Below are 19983 nucleotides of genomic sequence, written 5' to 3'. Positions count from 1 at the left end.
CAAAAAATTTCTATATGTGACACGGCACCAGAGTTAAGTTAGGGTTTTTCAAAATGCTGACACGCCGAGCTCAAAAGGTTCACCATCACTGACCTAGGAGTTAATTCAGCAGAATCACAGAATATCATACAAGCTCATATTATACATATATCAACCTTCTTGTGTATAGATTTTAAAAATCTGTAAGACTGAGATACAAAGTAATTTCTTTAAGGCCACATAGCCAATTAGTAGTGTTGAGGTGGAAAGATCATCCTCTACCCTTCAAGATTCTTCTGACTGGTCTAATCAAATTGACATGAGACAGTTTGGCAGGAGAAAAACAAATTAAAGTTTACTAACATGTTGACATAAGAAACATCTAAACTTGTAGAGAATTTTTTTTGTTATTATATTGATTTCAGAGGGGAAGGGAGAGGGACAGAGAGATAGAAACATCAGTGATGAAGGAGAATCATTGATTGGCTGCTTCCTGCACACTCCACACTGGGGATTGAGCCTGCAACACAGGCATGTGCCCTTGACTGGAATCGAACTTGGGACCCTTCAGTCTGCAGGCCGATGCTCTATCCACTGAGCCAAACGGGCTAGGGCGTAGAGAATTTTTATAGGAGTTTATTTGAGCCAAAACTGACAACAGTTGCTGGAAAGCAAGATCTCAAGTGCTTTAAAGAATAAAAGTTTTGCTATTTCTTTTATGCATTTGAAATTAAGGAGGGAACCTAAGGTCTTACTATCTCCGTGATAGTTCTTGTAGCCCTTATTGGGTTATGGCCATATCGCCACATACTCTATCTCAGTCACACTTTAAGAGGGATCTGAAAGTGTGATCATATTAGAAGGAGAGGTCTGAAGAGAGGCATTTCAAAGGTATGTTAGATCCGTGGTCAACAAACTGCGGCTTGCGAGCCACATGCAGCTCTTTGGCCCCTTGAGTGTGGCTCTTCCACAAAATACCATGTGCAGGTGCGCACGTACAGTGCGATTGAAACTTCGTGGCCCATGTGCAGACGTCGGTATTTTGTGGAAAAACCACACTCAAGGAGCCAAAGAGCCACATCTGGTTCGCGAGCCGCAGTTTGCTGCACTGACCTAGATGCACAGAAACAATGGACAGGGCTTGCTTGAAGCAAAGATTAACCTTTACTAAAGAAATTATATGCCAAGGGCATGCCTACCCACCATGACCTGCTCAGTTAGGCATTTTTTGGTTCATCCTGTGAGGTTACTTTCCATAGAACACTTTTTTTCATCTACGCTATTCACATCTTTACTGCCAACATTTTATTTCTAGGCCTTCAATCTAGATTACTCTTATGGCTTTTGTTAATATGTAAGGAAATACAGAATAATGATTAAGAACATGAACTTTAGAGTCAGAGTAATCCTAGGTTTCAACTCTTACTCTATCACTTAAAATAGTTTGGATTTAACTTCAGTTTTATTAACTTCAGTTTTCTCATCTGCAAAATAGTAGTATTACCACTTAATTCATAGAGTGATTGTGAGGTTTAAATTTATGGCCCAGTACTTGGTACGTAATAAGCCCTCAACAGAAGATTGTATCTACTATTAACTAGTCTCTGTCTTCCACGTCATTCTCCTGTTCTGGTTATAATACGATTTTTTTACACAAAATTTTAGCACTCATGATAAAAATCCTTCAGTAGCTCTTCATTGCCATGAGACTAATATCCAAATTATTTAACATGGCATTTTTAGTGGTCTTTCATTTAAATGGAAATGGATCCTGTTTTTCTCTTTGGCTTTCTCTCTTGCCACTCAACTGCCTATTTAAGTCCCGGCTACAATAAATTAACAGTATCTCAAAAGCACCTCCAGGCTTCTGAACATCCTGTGCCCTCTGGAACATCTTTTTCTATAGCTAGATAATTTTTAATAATTGTTCAAAATTCAGCTTGCATGTTATCTTCTTTGGGAACTCTTCAGTGACTACTTTTGACTCTGGATTTCCAACATAGCACTCCTTATATTCTAATTCAGCTGCCTGTTCCCTTGTGCATTATAAATTTCCCCTAATGTATTGTATTATCTTTGAAATTAAAGAAAGTAAAGTACTGTTGAGGTTGATTATTGGATGTTCGTCTACATTGAAACATTAAAGGTTTGCAAGGCAGTGAGTTTTTTTAGTACTCTGCACAAGGTGAGCTTACTCCTTCTTCCAAATACTGCACTCATGTTAGCAAAAGGGAACATGTATATAAGTATCATTATTTAGGATATATAGGTCCAACAAAGCATTGAGTACTGTCATTGGTACAAAAGGCTAAAAGAATTTTAGTTTAATAGAGTACTTTTAAAAAAGTAATTCCTATATCTGTCTTTCTCATTTAATTATCTTCATTACCATTTTAAATATCGACACAGTGGGCATATGCCATTGGTCCAACAGACTCCTCATTCATGGGAAGAGGTGCAGTCCAAAGAGGATCAAAGTAGAGCCCAGGGCATTACCATTTCCATGGAGTGATTTTGTGGAAATTATCTGAATTATCTGCATGCATTTTGCTCATTACTATGTGAGAAGAATATGAGCTCTGATCTGAGACAGCCCTGGTTTCAAACCCTTGCTAATAATGACTACTACTTCTAATCGATAAATTATATAGCAGTAAGCCCTCAATCCAGAGTCTGACACATTATAGGTACTTGATAAATTTAAATTTCCTTTTATGTTTTTCAAATGTTTGCTATCAAATATTATATGGCCATCTAATTAAATCTTGTTCACCCACCCAACCTTAGGTTAAAGCCCATCCTCCTGTGAAAGTCCTTCTAACTCATCTCTCTCTACTATAGTTAGAGTTAATAAAAAAAAAAAATTTAAACACTCTCTAATTGGTCTGACTTCCTGCTAGGATGTTAACTCTGAGCACCTGGGCACTGTCTTAAAGTTATGTCTTCCCTTAACATTTTGCAGAATGATGAGAATATAAGAGAAACTCAGTACACATTTGTTGCTTAATTGATTCTTTCAGTGTGCTGCTGTGCTCCCTCGCCTTACAGCTAGTATGTTTATGGGAATGACTAACAATTTTAATAGCCTAAGCCCATATTTATAAAGGAAAATTTGTTGAAGAAAATCATACTGAGCATTCCATAGATAAATAGAACTTAGTGTTTGGGTTTATCAGTTTTGTTGGCCCTTTTTATTAGGATAACTAGAACAGCGTTTGCCAACCTTTCGGATCTCATGGGCCACCAGTGGTCCTCGGCTCACCGGTTGGCGACGGCTGAACTAGGAAATAACTGTATGGTTTGGTTCCCAACAAGAAATTTGGTTTTATGACTTTCTTTGACATTAAGCCAATTTGGCTCTTTACCATGTATTATTTCTTTTGGGTCAGTTTTCTAGGTTACTGTAATTCATGCTTGCAAATTTGAATGTGTCTTACAGGAGGATTTGTTGGTATTGAGGAAAACTGTGAAATCCTTTTTGGCTGTTTGCCAACAGTGCCTATCTAATGTTAATACTCCAGTGAAGGAACAGGTAAGAAATTATTAAAAGCTCCCAATAAAAGTAACTCAAATGCATTACAGAACATGTAAGAAGATGTAATTTTTTATTGTACTTCTTAGCATGCTTGTTTTTCCCTAACATTAATGAGACCTAGAACAAGATTATAGATGTCTAAATATTTAAGTTACAAAGCAATCTAACAAACCTGTTACATGTCTTTTTTACCTTGACAAGTATGCTGACCTAGAAGGCTGGGTGCAAATTAGAATTATTGACTCCTAAGAATTCTATGCCAGAACATGGAGGGCTGGCTTATGAGCCTTCCTTTTCTCATCTCACCTTCAGCTCTTTCCCACACTAGGCAGAACTTATCATACATGCATGTGAACACTTAGCTCACATGTCCAAACTTTATCAGCATCACCCCCTCAAACAGCTGCTCCTTGACCACCCTGGGACCTAGGAGTATGGGCTCTGGGGATGCAGTGAGCTTGCAGAAGAATCCTGTCCAGGCTCTGGTAGCAGAATCAGATTTGTTAAGGCAATGAATCCGAGTCACCCTAGCCGGTTTGGCTCAGTGGATAGAGCATCGGCCTGTGGACTGAAGGATCCTGGGTTCGATTCTGGTCAAGGGCAGGCACCTCAGTTGCAGGCTCCTCCCTGGCCCGGACCCTGGTCGGGGCGCATGCAGGAGGCAACCAATTGATGTGTTTCTCTCACATCAATATTTCTGTCTTTTCCTCTCTCTTCTACTCTCTCTAAAAATCAATGGAGCCCTGACTGGTTTGGCTCAGTGGATGGAGCGTCGGCGTGTGGACTGAAAGGTCCCAGGTTCGATTCTGGTCAAGGGCATGTACCTTGATTGCGGGCACATCCCCAGTAAGGGGTGTGCAGGCGGCAGCTGATTGATGTTTCTCTCTCATTGATGCTTCTAACTCTCTATCCCTCTCCCTTCCTCTCTGTAAAAAATCAATAAAATATATTTTAAAAAATAAATAAATAAAAATCAATGGAAAAATATCCTCGGGTGAGGATTTAAAAAAAGAAATTCCTGAGTCCTTGTACCTGGAAGGTGGTATAGAAGTAGAGATGCAGGTAGGCATATACAATTGGTACAACATACTACTCATTACTGGGAAGGGGTGCAGTCCAAAGAGGGTCAAAGTAGAGCCCAAGACAATACCATTTCCATGGAGTGATTTTGTCAGCTATCTTACTGTTTTTCTATTACGAAGTACTGTAATATGAAACAGAACGTACATTTTCCATGCTGTTTTTATTATGATGTTGAGCTAGAAATAAAGTCTAATTAGTCTAGTTAAAAGTGTACAGTAGTACTTATATTTTGCTATATCTTTTACAAATAGGTTATTATGGGTTTTCTTTATTGAGTTATCAGCATCTAACTTAAAATGGGAACAGAGATGATCTACCCTAAACCTTGTTCTCGAAATCTCTGATTGCCACCAGTGCTGTCTAAAATTACCTAGCTCTGGACATTTAAACCAAAAAATTCAGTGTTTTTTGTGTCATCATTATTTGGTGATATCCAAAACTATGGCCTTGGCTAAAAAACAAAAGGTCTGGATTCTTTTTATGCTCCTCTTTTCAAGTGGCTTTTTCTAAATAGGCTTATATATTTCATGGTTGTGTAGTCAGAGCATGAATTGCCATGAGTCCTGCTGGAGGTTTTATAGCAAAGTATATGGCAATCACCAAATACATGCCAAAGTTGTATTTTCCCATAGAAATCAATTTTGGAGGGGGGTGAATAGATTGTTTTGAAATATCAGAGCCCTCAGTTACCAACAAAACCTTTCAGTTACAATAAACTAATGACAGTTTTATTTCATACCACCCATTAAATAGGGCAAATTTGGCAACATAACTATAATAATTTCTCCTTGGGGAAATGCATTGAAAGTTCTCTTAAATCAGTGTTGGAGAACCTTTTTTTCTGCCAAGGGCCATTTGGATATTTATAACATCATTCATTGGCCATACAAAATTATCAACTTAAAATTAGCCTGTAATATTTGGTAAAACATTTAATTAACTCACCCCTAATACCTTGCCAGGGCCAGACCAAATGATTTCCTGGGCCTTGTATGGCCTGCGGGCTGGATGTTCCCACCCCTGCCTTAAATGATTAAATTTGTTGGGAACCTTTAGATACTGGTTTTTATGTAAATGGTCTTGAATTTCATTTTATCTAATGTTAGAGATTTTTTTTACATTAGATTTTGTTTTTTAAATCCTCACCTGAGGATATTTTTTCCATTGCTTTTCAGAGAGTAAAAGGAAGGGAGGGAGGGGAAGAGAGATAGAGAGAGGAAGAGAAACATCAATATGAGAGAGACACATCGACTGGTTGCCTCTGGCATGCATCCCAGTGCGGGGTTTGGGGGGAGGGAGTGAAAGGGGAGGCAAAACCCACAACCAAGGTATGTGCCTTTGTCCGGGGAATCAAACCCATGACCCTTCTGTGCACAAGCTGATGCTCTAACCACTTAGCAATACCACCAGGGCTACATTAGATTTTTAAAAGAACATGTACACATACTCCGTGGACATGGACAGTAATTTGGTAAAGTTCAGGAAAGGGTAGGCAGGGGAGGGTGGAGGTAGGCAAGGATGTGGGGGACTCCTGCAATAATGCCAACATTAAAAATTTTTTTTTAATTAAAAAATGTGAGGGGGGAAAAAAGAATCCAAAATAGTAGCTTACAGGTTTATAGTACTGCATTGTAATTTATGAAATTTATACTTATTATTTGATTAAGCAGTGTATAATTGATTTCTAACCACTGTCATAATTTATTATATCAATTTTGTATTTCCAGAGTTGAGTTCAACTCATTGTATCTTTACATTCAAGTCAAAAATCTCTTAATCAGTATTTGAGTTAATATAATCAAATAAAAGAAATAGATTATATTTGGGGAAGGAGGATTCTTAAATATGACTAGTGTTTAGTTTTATTAAGTTTAGAAACTTAAAACTAAGTAGTTGGAATTTAAATACCCAGAGTTTCTATTATGATACTATTATTGAACTATATTTAATTTAGTATATTTTTATTAACATTGATTTGTCATTGTAGCAATATTTTACTAATGAATTTCCTTTGCATTCCAGGCTTTCATGTTACTCTGTGATCTTTTGATGATTTTTAGCCACCAATTAATGACAGGTGGCAGAGAGGGCCTTCAGCCTTTGGTGTTTAATCCAGATACTGGACTTCAGTCTGAACTCCTCAGTTTTGTGATGGATCACGTTTTCATTGACCAAGATGAGGAAAACCAGAGCATGGGTATTTGTAGCTATCATCTTGTCACTATTGATCTTGTTTTACCAGCCCCAAAAGATATGAGAAAAATATTCAAATTTTTAAAATATTAGAATTTCTCCTTTTTTTAAAAAATAATACATTTGTGTAATTCAGAAACCAAAATTAATAAAAATGCACAGTGAAGTCTCCTTCCTTTGCTCTAATGAATAATTCTATACATTTTCACTTCACACGTGCAAAATGTATATGTGGGATAGATTTTGTTTCACGGTTTTTCTGAAGGGGAAAACATCAGAGTTCCTTTCTCATATAGTACTTAAGTTAACAAAATATATTAAGTGTTGAAAGACTTATCAAACCTCACCAGTCAAAACTGTGCTGAGCCTGCAGAATGATAATTAGCAAAATTAGATGGAATGTAAACAATCGTAAATAAATTATATAGGTTATTTGTGAAAAAGATAATTTAAGTTCTCTAAAATAAGATCTATGGCACATCTGATCCACAGATCTATTTTGGTGCTATTAGAATGTTCTTTATTTAACAAAACATTTTAGAATATACTAGACTGTGAAACGAAGTGTCTTTATTTAGAGTCCACATTAATCTCAAAAGATAAAATTTACCTGCTACTTGTTTTAAGCAAAAAGATTTCCAACTTCTCCAAGCATTGATGCTTCACAGCTGGACCAATTAGTAGAAAGAGAAAGAAGTTGAAGAGAATTTTGGGGGGTTATTTTGGGGGTTTTTTGTTTTATTTATGAATCTAAAGATGGGAAGAACGAACATTGTCTCCAAATAAAGGCAGGTTAAGACATGAGAGGATCAGTACAGAGCCTGAAACAAAAAAAATGTGGTAAATGTTATCATCTCAGCCTTGTAGAGAAAGTTTCCCTGGGATTAGAAATAGACTAGCCAATAGGTCCTGAGTAAATAAATAAATAAACAAATAAATAAGAAAGAAATACTACTTGTTTTAAAAGCATTTGATAGGGCTTTTTTTTAATGTATATGTGTTTAATATGGTTTGCAAAATAAATTTTATTTCTCAGCTGATACTGTAGACCATGTTTAGGACAAGCATTGAAAATTAACTCCCCCATATATTGCCATTATTCCCCCATGTATTTTTCTAAAGGAAAACCTTTTTCCTGCGACTTAAAAATTTCTTTTCTGTGGAAATATATTAGCAAATAAGTAATATTGAAATAAGACCACACTTTAAAATAAACAGACAGTAGTATTATGATGAAAATATCAGAAAAAATCATCTTTTTACATGTGGTTTTCTTATTTTAGTCTTTGCTCTGACAGTCTCCTAGAAAATAGGAACCTTAGTACCTAGCAAATATTTGATAATCAGCTAACTAAATATAGCACCCTCAAATAATTAGTATAACATTATTTCATCCCATCTAAAACTGAATTATACCTTTTTGTAAAGGTATAAGCTGGTTTTTTATTATATAGATTTTCTACATTGTTCTATCTTGGATAAAGTTCATAATTTATTTTCTGTGGTTAGAGGGTGATGAAGAAGATGAAGCAAATAAAATTGAGGCCTTACATAAAAGAAGGAATCTACTTGCTGCCTTCAGCAAACTTATCATTTATGATATTGTTGACATGCATGCAGCTGCAGACATCTTTAAACACTACATGAAGGTATATTTTTGTATTCTTTTTTCTCTTTTCATCTAATTGGCAGAGAAATTTGTAATTAAAATGAAAGAAAGGATGGTAACAGAAGCCAAAATTCACAGCTTTTATGTATATACTAGAGGCCCGGTGCACGAAATTCGTGCACAAGGGAGAGGTGTGTGTCCCTCAGCCCGGCCTGCAACCCCTCCAATCTGGGACCCCTCGAGGGATGTCCAACTGCCCGTTTAGGCTCCATCCCGGTGGAATCGGGCCTACACGGGCAGTCGGACATCCCTCTCACAATCCAGGACTGCTGGCTCCCAACCGCTTGCCTGCCTGCCAGCCTGATTGCCCCTAACCGCTTCTGCCTGCCAGCCTGGTCCCCCACAACTGCCCTCCCCTGCAGGCCTGATTCCCCGCCCCCCCACACTGCCCTCCCTTTCAGGCCTTGTCCCTCCCAACTGCCCTCCCCTGCAGGCCTGATCATCCCCAACTGCCCTCCTTTCAGGCCTGATCCCTCCCAACTGCCCTCCCTGCCGGCCATCTTGTGTCCACATGGGGGCGGCCATCTTGTGTGTTGGAGTGATGGTCAATTTGCATATTACCTGTTTATTATATAGGATATTTGATGATTTCTTATATGTTTAAAGTTTCTGTCTCTTATATAAGTATAAATTTTATATCATTATACCAATTCCGTAAAGTAGGAGTTCTTCAAATTTATGGGAAAGAATGCGTTTTTATTTTCATGAGGCCATATATTCTTTTTTTTTTTTAAACAAGAAAAAGTTTCTTTAGAAAGCCACAGAAGTAGAAGTGAGCTGTAGAAAAAAATGGGCTCAGGAAACAAGTTACAGAGGCAAAAGAAGGGCACTTAGAGGTTAGGAGAAAAAGAGAAGCAAGGAAAACACACCTGGAGGATGGGAGTGGGAAATGGTGCAGGCATGCTCCATAGAGAGCCGCCAAGGCCATGTATTCTCTTTTATTATTTTTATTTATTACTAGAGGCCCGGTGCCTGGCCTGTGCCCTCACGCAGTCTGGGAGCCCTTGGGGGATGTCTGACTGCTGTGGAGGAGGGAGAGGCTCCCGCCACTGCCACTGGGCTCACCAGCCATGAGCCCGGCTTCTGGCTGAGCAGCGCTCACCCTGTTCGAGCACACTGACCACCAGGGGGCAGCTCCTACATTGAGTGTCTGCCCCCTGGTGGTCAGTGCACATCATAGCAACTGGTCGTTCTGTCATTCAGTCGATTTACATATTATACTTTTATTATATAGGACTAGAGCAGGGGTGGGCAATCTTTTTGTGAGTGCATGCCAAAACCAGCAAAATCTCTGACTCAAAATTCTTCTGCGTGCCAACCCTAATTTTTTGAGAACATGTTACGCCTACTTGATATCTCTTAAGGTGTACGTATGTGAAGAACCTTGAAGAAATAATAAAATTCATTCGAGCAACAAAAACACAGTATATGATGATGAAAAATACATTTATTTTTTAATGTATACATGTACACTGATAGTCCGACAGAAAACTTTATGACTCCGTTTGATGTTATCAGTGGGACTTTTGCTGCTGCATCACTGATGACAGAGATTTTACATCAGGTTTATATTTCGTGACCTTCAGAGATACGCACGAGCTACTACTTTCATCTGTCAGGCTACTCTTATTATGAGACTTAACAAAATTCATCACTGAGAACAAAGATTCACAAGCATATGTGGATGAAACCAAAACACTAGTCAGATCTAGGAAGGCAGGGAGACTTAAGGCAGAGGCATAGAAATTGCTCTTCCCCTCTCTCGTCAATCCATGTCTATGGTCTTTAAGATAACTTGTTATGTAAAATTATTTATTTATCTAAGATGCACCTACACTGAATTTATCTGAAAAATAAAAAGTCAATATGAAGAAAAAAATTGTAAGTGGAAGATTATAAGAGAGGGTTTCACGTGCCAGCAAAAGTTACTGACGTGCCATGTTTGGCACACGTGCCAGGGGTTGCCCACCCCTGGACTAGAGGCTCAATGCACGAATTCATGCATAGGTGGGGTCCCTCGGCCTGGCTGGCAATTGGGGCCAGCCAGCCACAGGGAGGGACCGTGGGAGGTTGGCTGGCCATGGGAGGTTGGCTGTAGGAGCCCACTGACCACCAGCGGGCAGCTCCTGTGTTAAGCGTCTGTCCCCGGTGGTGTATGTGTGTCATAGTGACCGGTCATTCAGTCTTTTGGTTGCTTAGGCTTTTATATGTATAGATTTTATTTATTTTTAGGGGGGTAGAGAGAGAGGGAAAAACATCGATCTGTTGTTCCACTTAGTCATGCATTCATTGGTTGATCCTTGTATGTGCTCTGATCGGGGATCAGACCCCAAAGCTTGGTATATTGGGACGATGCTCTTCTAACCAACTTTGCTACCCAGCCAGGAGGGTGGCTTTGTATTCTCTTGTCCAACATGGCAGAAAGCTAATGTCTCTTCCTTATGACATCTCTTCAGACATCTTTATAAGTATGCCAACTGTGTACCATGTTGCTTGCCAGAGCTAAAGTTACGAAGATTTTTTAATCTCTGCTTTAATTCCAGTCTAAAGCTGGATAGAGTCAAGTAATTAAATAATTGCATTATACAGAAGTATATGTAGGGCATCCTTAAAACAGATATCCAACTCTTGAGAAATGTGAGCATTACCTGGTCGGTGTTGCTCAGTGGTTGGTGTCAACCTATGACCAGGAGGTCATGGTTTGATTGCTGGTCAGTGCACATGTCCAAGTTGTGGGCTGGATCCCCAATGGGGGTGTGTAGGAGACAGCTGATAATGATTCTCTCTCATCATTGATGTTTTTATCACTCGCTTCCTCTCCCTTCCTCTCTGAAATCATAAAAAGTATATTTTAAAAAAAAGAGTAAAATATGAGGGTTAATGAAAACTGCTTAAAAGTCACTTCTGAACTACATCTGAGACAGTTAAACATAAATTAGTCAAGCAAAGAAGTAGTGGGAGGACTTGTAGACTGAACTTCATGGACATCACAGAGGAATATGAATTGTTTGGGGAAAATGCAAGTAATTTGATACATAGATTGCTTATGAAAACAGAGGCAGAGGTAAGATTTTTTAAAAGTGACAGAGCCCTCCCTGTGTAGCTGTTGGTTAGAGTGTCATCCTTCTATGCCAGTGATGGCGAACCTTTTGAGCTCGGCGTGTCAGCATTTTGAAAAACCCTAACTTAACTCTGGTGCCGTGTCACATATAGAAATTTTTTGATATTTGCAACCATAGTAAAACAAAGATTTATATTTTTGATATTTATTTTATATATTTAAATGCCATTTAACAAAGAAAAATCAACCAAAAAATGAGTTCTCGTGTCACCTCTGACATGCATGTCATAGGTTCGCCATCACTGTTCTATGCCAAGGTTGAAAGTTCAATCCCCCATCAGGGCACTACAAGAATCAACCAATGAATGCATAAGAAAGTGGAACAACAAATCAATGTTCCTCTCTCCCTTCCTCCCTCAACTACCCTTTCTCTCTCTTTTTCTCCCTCCCCTTTCCTCTCTCTCTGTAAAAACTCAATAAATTAAATTTTGAAAAAAGAAAGTGACAAGTTAGGCCCAATATGCTGTATGAGAAGTTTGGGTTTTTCCCCTAGGGAAGTAAAGAGATACTGAAGTGTTTTAATCAATTTTTCTTATGACAATTTTGGTTGGTACTTACCTTCCTGGCTGCTCTTCTTTCCAAAAGCTCCATTTTGCTCTTAATCCTCTAAAAAAGCAGTGCTCAGAAATCTTTATAACGTAGTCTGACAGGCACAGATAAGAGAGAACACCTTCTTGTGGTTGTGGGTGGCCTTATTCTTATGTCAGAAACACTGTTTTACTTTTCCCATGATCAGAATATTGTATGCCATAGATCCATTGTGTCTTTATCCATGTTTAGGTATAATCCAGTTATAGTTATGATGTTGTAACTAATTGATCATATTTTGTCAACACTGAAATGTGATGAGCACTGTGCAAGTAGCCAGTTTTGTTTTGTTTTGGGGGGTTCTTTTTTGTGCCGAAAATCAGGACCTAATCAGGTGGTCAGAGATTTTAAAAAGACATGATTTCTGCTTATATCTATAATAATAAAAGCCTAAGCGACCATCGCAACCGAACGGACGACCAGACAGGCTGCGTGGGGCGACTAGGCTGGCAGGGGGGTTAGTGAGGAGCGACCAAACGACTGAGCAGCAGACTGTGTGGGGCGACCAGGCCAGCAGGGGGGTTAGTGAGGGGCGACCAAATAACTGGGCAGCAGGCTGTGTGGGGTGACAAGGCCGGCAGGGGGGTTAGTGAGGGGCGACCAAATAACTGGGCAGTAGGCTGCATGGGGCAACCAGGCCCACAGGGGGGGCAGTTGGATGCGACCAGGCCGGCAGGGGGGTTAGTGAGGGGCAACCAAATGACCGAACAGCAGGCTGCGTGGGGCAACCAGGCTGGCAGGGGGGTTAGTGAGGGGCAACCAAATGACCAAACAGCAGGCTGCGTGGGGCAACCAGGCTGGCAGGGGGGTTAGTGAGGGGCAACCAAATGACCAAACAGCAGGCTGCGTGGGGCGACCAAACCCGCGGGGGGGCAGTTGGGGGCGACCAGGCCAGCAGGGAGGTTAGTGAAAGGCGATCAAACGACTGAGCAGCAGGCTGCATGGGGCGACCAGGCCCGCAGGCAGGTGAGCAGTTAAGAGCCAGTGATCCCGGATTGTGAGAGGGATGTCCGACTGCCGGATCCCGATCCTAGGGATCAGGCCTAAACCAGCAGTCGGACATCCCCCAAGGGGTCCTGAATTGGACAGGGTGCAGGCTGGGCTGAGGGGATTCCCCCCCCACCACCACCGCCTCTAGTATAATAATAAAAGCATAATATGCTAATTAGACCTGACATCCTTCCAGACAACCTTCCAGACGAAGCCAGGGCTACAAGGGAAGCCCAGGTCCTGGGTGCCTGCAGTGGCCAGAGGGAAGCCCAGGTCCCAGGTGCCAGAGGGAAGCCGGTGCCGGCAGCTGGGGGAAGGAAGGCCTACTCTTGCACGAATTTCGTGCATCGGGCCTCTAGTAGATTAATAGAGAAACTAAAATGTAAACATAAAGTTAATAGTTGCCTATGTTTTTGTTTGTTTTGTTTCTTGCTTGAGGTTTTGTTTTTTGGTTGCCTATTTTTTGTGTGTGTGTGCTATTTATATTTGAGACACTGTTCTAAGGCTTTTACATTATTTTTGTTGATTACAGTAACCCTATGAGGTAGAAAATCAAATCATTTACAAATAAGGAAGTTAAGGCTTGGGTTGAGTAGCTTTCCAAGATCAGACAATCATTAAAGTAGCAAAAATTGGGATTTCATTTTAGGTTTGTTTAGCTTCAAGACTTAGCTCCTTCCATAAAACTTCAGCATAATTATTGTAGTGACAGATGTACAAATTTTAAAGCAAGCATAGGATATAGAGACAGACTTATGTGAGAGGAATCAGAGAAGACTTCCTAAACTAATGTCTAGGCAGGGTTTGGATGAATGAATATGAGCTTACCATGGTTGTTCCTTGTCAGTCCTTAACAATATTGCATTGGTGTCAAGAAGTGAGTCTTTTCCAAACCTTTTAAAATCCTTACAAAATTTTGCACACCTCTGATAATTATAGGCTTTAATCTTTTTGTGAGTAATCTAATAGCTATTTGTTAATAACCCTTTGTTCTATATCCCTGGTTATGTGGCGTTTTGCCCCACTCGTCTCTGTAGTCATTAAAAATATGAATTTATTAGCAATCTGTTTGTTGAACCACTTTAGTATTTCAATATATCTTTCTCTTTTTTTCTCCTACATTGAGATCGTTTTTAATTGCACTTAGAGGATGATTCTTATGAATTATTTTCCCTTCTTTGCACCTCATATCATGGAAGCATACCCTCCTTTTTGAAGATTATAAAAAATTTATTTGGTAGGCTAATATACTCACTTCTTCACATAGGTTTAGGGTTTAAGTTTTAGCTTGGAAATAAAATTCAGATTTAATGGTTTCAAATAAAACTTTTCCTAATTTTTTTACTAGAAGGGAAATTTTTTTTACATTCTGTATCAAAAAAACTGAATTATAAAGAAATTAAATTTTTCTCAATCACTGTTGAAAATCAAATGTTTTTACTCAGTCAATGTTTTTACTGTTTATATTATAATAATAAAATATAGACATGTTAGGGAGATAAATAAGCTAGTACACAGAGTATTAAATGAAAAGTTAAGTTTGTTACCTACTCTACCTTTCCCCCTTATTTAGGCCCACTTCCCCGAGGTAAGCAATTTTAACTGTTTTCGTTTTAGTTTTTAAGGAAGTTTCTACCAAAGTCTATTCCTCAATTTGTCACCTTTTAATAGTGTCTTTTGAGTCTATGTTAAAAGAATGAGGAATTCTGTTTACCCTATATGACTTCTCTTCTCTTGGAATTATCAACTTTTTATTTTTATTAGTAGTAGGATTTCACAATCTTAAATATCAAATGTGTATTCCTTTAACTTGAGACAAAATCTTTAAATTCTCATTGTGTTTATGATTAAGAAATTAAATACCTCTGTACTCACCTATTTTTTTTCACCAACCCATTCTCTATCTTGTGAAATTTCAATAATTTTAAAACAATGATTTCTTTCTTTTCTTCACAGTATTACAATGACTATGGTGATATTATTAAGGAAACACTGAGTAAAACCAGGCAGATTGATAAAATTCAATGTGCCAAGACCCTCATTCTCAGTTTACAGCAGGTAAGAAATTTGAAAGGAAAGAGATAAGAAGTGGAATTAATATATTGAGCACTTCCTTGCGTTTTGTATGTGCTAGGTATCTTAACCTCATTTAAATTGAGTCATTATATCAGTATATTACTATGGATATTTTCTGGTACAAAGACATGTGTTACATGTCTTTTCTTTTGGAAGATAATCCAATATTTCAAATAGATGAAATCATTAGGTGATCTACTGTTAAACCAGATGAAATGCCAAATTGGATATTTAAAAAGTAATCATTAAAAAGAAATATGTCACATATATTATTGTATAAGTAAGATTCCTAATAATTGCCTAGTAAATTAGTATAGAGATTGGGGGGAGAGGCATAGATATGTGTGTATATATTTAGTCTATGATAATGAAGGTCTCATTTCAAATCAGTGGGGAAAGGATTGGGCCTTTTCATTAAATGATAATGGGGCAATTGAATATATCTTTGGGGAAATAGTTATTTATAGCCCTACCTAATATGTACCCAAAATAACTTCTAGTTGGATTATTATATAAATGTTAAAAATTAAAAGTTTATAAGAAAATGAAAGAGGATATTTTTATATCCTTGAGTGGAGAAGTCCTTACTGAAGAAAGAAGCCACAAAGTAAAAAATTGATGATATGTATAATTTAAAATAGATTAATCATCAACCAGCACTATGAACAAAGTTAATAAACAAATGAGATTGGGCGCAAGTATTTTTAATCATACCTTACAATCAGTAAGAAAGATAAATACACCCCCTAGGATAGTGAGCAAGGGATATGAAAAGCCACTTTTCAGAAGAGGAAATCTTAAAAACCAGTAAACATATAAAAAGAGGCATTACTTCATTAATCATTTGTGAAATACAAAGTAAAACGAGATATTTATCACACCTGATCAGATTGGCATGAATTGAAATGATTAATAATACCTATAATTGAAAAAGATGAGGAAAAAAAGATCCCTTATGAAAGAAATTGCTCTTGTCTTCTTGTAATATAATTTTACAGTATATTTCAAAATTCAAGATGTATATTCTTTTTAAAATCAATGTTTTGTTATTAGGTATCTACATAGTTACATGCAGGTGTGCACAAGATATATATGTAAAAGACGTTTCATTGCAGCAGTTTCTGTAATATGGAAAAATTGGAAATAGTCTCAGTGTCCATCAATAGAGGAATGGTTAAATAAACTGATTATCTCAAGTAGCTAAAAGATTTTTAAGACAAAACATTAAATGAAAAATAGCAAGTTTTAGGACAAAATAGGTAGTATGGAGCCATTTATGTAAAAATAAAAACTTTGTATATGAAATATATCAATATTCCTAAACTGGCCTAGAAAACTTCTGAACTTGAACACTGATTACCTTTGGAGAGAAGAATGATATTTAGTGGGAGAAAGGGAGGGAGTGAAATTTTTACTTTGATGTTCTTTGAATTTTATACAATGAAATATATTCTTTGTATTTATTTTATTTATTTACTTTTATCCTCACTCCAACCAGCAGAGCCACACCGGCCAGGGCTGTATTATTTTAAATGTAAACTTTAAAGTGAAGACGTTAGGGCATGCATCTAGTAGAGGGAATAGTTAATGATACAGGAAGGAAAAGCAAATAAGCACAGGAGCAAAACTGCTGAGGGGGTGAAAGGGGGTGTGATCATTAGTGCTCTGAGGTTTTGTTTTTGTTGTTATTTTGACACATATATGTAATGTATATATAATTTATAAAAGCCCTCCACCCCGCTTAAGAACTCTTCTATATATTTTGTTATTGGGAGGGGGGGGGGGAAATAGCCCCATATATACAAGTGGTCTTTTGCACAATGTTCTTGTCTAAGATATATAAGTGAAAAGACAAAGTTCTCAACCTTTACTTTATACATTGTCATTCCTGTGAAAATGACAACAAAAAGAACATATAGATGTTTATGAATATGTAGTGTATATAAACATTTCATTTTCCCAACCCAGAATGCACTTTTTTGTTCAAAAGAAATAAATTCCTGTTTCATTTAATCACATAACTAATATGAAAATGATCTTAAGAAACTAGTTAATAGTAGATGACTTAGGAAAGGAGAACAGTATGACTATACTTAAATATTTTACCATATGCCTCTGAAATATTTTTAAATTATATTACCTATTCTAACAATAAATACAATAAATAAATACTTTTTAACTGTAGGTTTCTTCTTTTTTTCTTTCTACCAGTTGTTTAATGAACTTGTTCAAGAGCAAGGTCCCAATCTAGATAGGACATCTGCCCATGTCAGTGGCATTAAAGAATTGGCACGTCGCTTTGCCCTTACATTTGGACTGGACCAAATCAAGACACGAGAAGCAGTTGCCACGCTTCACAAGTGAGTGACCTAAATAATCTGTAACATTCTATTATACAGATTCTGGTTTACTGGAATTTAACTAAGATAGCTGTTACTTGACCCATTTTTAAAGTGACAAATGAACAGGTTTTTTAAGTTATAAAAACTTTAGAGATTGTCTGGTGTCATCATTCTCAACTAGGAGGCCATTTTTAATTTGGAAAAAAAACTAAAACTGCCCATTTTTCATCTTATGAAGTATAGAAAGTAAAGTTTAACAAAATATATTTATCTGGTCTATCAGTGAGAAAATGTTGTGAGAACATGGGTTTAAAAACACTGTGTAGTACTTGATTTGGTCAGCCTCAATTCATAACTGAAAACTGAATGACAAAACTTTACTTTGCAAACACTCAGAGCTGCCTGGTACTACAACCAACTCTAATAAACAAATTTTCTGACTATCTTTCCATGGTATTCTGTTACCCCTAAAATTACACATAGGAATTAACTTTGTGGCTTTTAAATTTTTTTAATATATATTTTTATTGATTTCAGAGAGGAAGAGAGAGGGAGAAAAAGTTAGAAACATCAATGATGAGAGAGAATCATTGATCGGCTGCCTCCTGAATGCCCCTTACTGGGGATTGACCCCACAACTGGGCATGTGCCCTTGACCTGAATCGAACCTGAGACCCTTCAGTCCACAGACCGAAGCTCTATCCACTGAGCCAAACTGGCTAGGGCGCTTTTAATTTTCACAATTTATAGTTTTTTTACTGTAAAAAAAAAAGTTTAATATTATGCAAATATCTCACATGGGTAACATTTTATCATTGAATTTATGAGATTTTACTATCTTTAGTGATGATTTTGCAGCCTTCCCAACTGTTTTTAAAACTCTATCCCATTGAGAGAACTACACTAGCTATCTGGAAAAACTAGATATTTTCTTTTATTTTAGGGATGGCATAGAATTTGCCTTTAAATACCAAAATCAGAAAGGACAAGAGTATCCACCTCCTAATCTGGCTTTCCTGGAAGTACTAAGTGAATTTTCTTCTAAACTTCTTCGACAGGACAAAAAGACTGTGTAAGTTCCACATTGTGGGGGAAGTGGCTTTTATCATGATACCATTTAATTTTAAATGTTTATTGTGTGAATAAACTTTATTATATAGCTATAATTACTATTGATAACTTAGGCTCTGATTGTTTTAAGGAACTATAGTATTCTTTCAAGCTTTTGTATAGTTGTTGTTTCACACCTTTCAGTATCTAGAATTTGTAAGGTATATTAAGCAAGTGAGAATGATTTCTTACTCTGCAGTTCAAAAATATATGAACTTTGGCTTAGCCATTGTATATTATATTAATTATATTTTAGTTTTATTTTTTATTTGACTTGTTTTAAGAAGATTGATTTTTTTGTATTTTGTATTTTTTATAATAACAATTTAAAAGAAACAATATGCTATTTTCAAAAAATGTTGATGGGATAAGTTTTACTTAAAACTAGAAAATTTAAAAGAGTGATTCTGTAATGGATCCCAAATTCTATAAATTGATAGGAAGATGAGTCAGTAATAATATGCTAAATAAACAGAAATTTGGATTGACAGCTAAAGCTTATCTAAATATAAGTGCTAATTCTTAGTAAGATGTTAGTCAGAAAATACTTATTAAGCCCCTAATATAGTCAGGTACTGTTCTATAGCTATTGCTCTAATATGGCCAGGCAGTGTACAATACAAAGTTTCTGCCTTCAGAAAGCTTATGTTCTAATGAGGAGAGACATAACATAAACATACAATGAGAGTTTCAGGCACTGAAATAGAATAATATGATAGAGAATGAGTAGTATTGGGTATTGGTGGGGTGGGTTAGTTTGAAAACTTTTTTAATACAGGCATTTATGGGTATAAATTTCCCTAGGAGCACTACTTTAGCTGCAGCTTATAAATTTTGGCATTTTGCATTTTTGTTTTCATTTATCTCAAAGTATTTTCTCATTGCCCTGTGATTTCTTCTTTAATCTGTTGGCTATTCAGGAGTATTTTATTTAATGTCCACATATTTGTGAGATTTTAATCCTTTAATTATCAAGGCTTGTTTATGAACCAATATATAGTCTATTCTGGAGCATGTTTGATGTATACTTGAAGAGAATCTATATTCTCCTGCTGTTGTTGAGTGGAGTTTTGTTCTATATATAGATGTTTCTTAGGTCCAGTTGGCTTATTGATTTTATAGTGTTGCTCAAGTCTTCTATCTCCTCATTGATCTTTTGTCTAGTTGTTCTATCCATTATTAAAAGTGGAGTATTGAAGTCTATAGCTGTTATAATTGAATTATTGTTTCTCCTTTCATTTGTCAGTTTTTGCTTCATGTATTTTGGGGCTCTGTTGTTAGGTGTATACATGTTTAT

General features: G+C 37.1%; 1 protein-coding gene across 4 annotated transcripts in view; it reads left to right on the top strand.

Annotated features, from left to right (window-relative positions):
* The window catches only part of STAG1 (stromal antigen 1), a 232057-nt gene that overhangs the window by 192645 nt on the left and 19429 nt on the right, over window positions 1–19983 (top strand). For 3 of the 4 annotated variants that reach the window (XM_014450946.2, XM_023749567.1, XM_023749569.1), the window contains 6 exons: window positions 3419–3511; window positions 6620–6794; window positions 8300–8439; window positions 15115–15216; window positions 17446–17594; window positions 18520–18648. In XM_014450946.2, the coding sequence (XP_014306432.1) occupies window positions 3419–3511; window positions 6620–6794; window positions 8300–8439; window positions 15115–15216; window positions 17446–17594; window positions 18520–18648 (788 nt within the window). The remainder of the gene's footprint in view (window positions 1–3418; window positions 3512–6619; window positions 6795–8299; window positions 8440–15114; window positions 15217–17445; window positions 17595–18519; window positions 18649–19983) is intronic. The other variant, XM_023749568.1, reaches the window with a different exon arrangement.

The sequence above is a fragment of the Myotis lucifugus genome, unplaced genomic scaffold, assembly GCF_000147115.1.
Source record: "Myotis lucifugus unplaced genomic scaffold, Myoluc2.0 scaffold_8, whole genome shotgun sequence".
NCBI classification, from domain to species: Eukaryota; Metazoa; Chordata; class Mammalia; order Chiroptera; family Vespertilionidae; genus Myotis; species Myotis lucifugus.
Note: the sequence above shows the minus strand (reverse complement) of the source record. Positions and strands in the feature narration are given on the sequence as shown.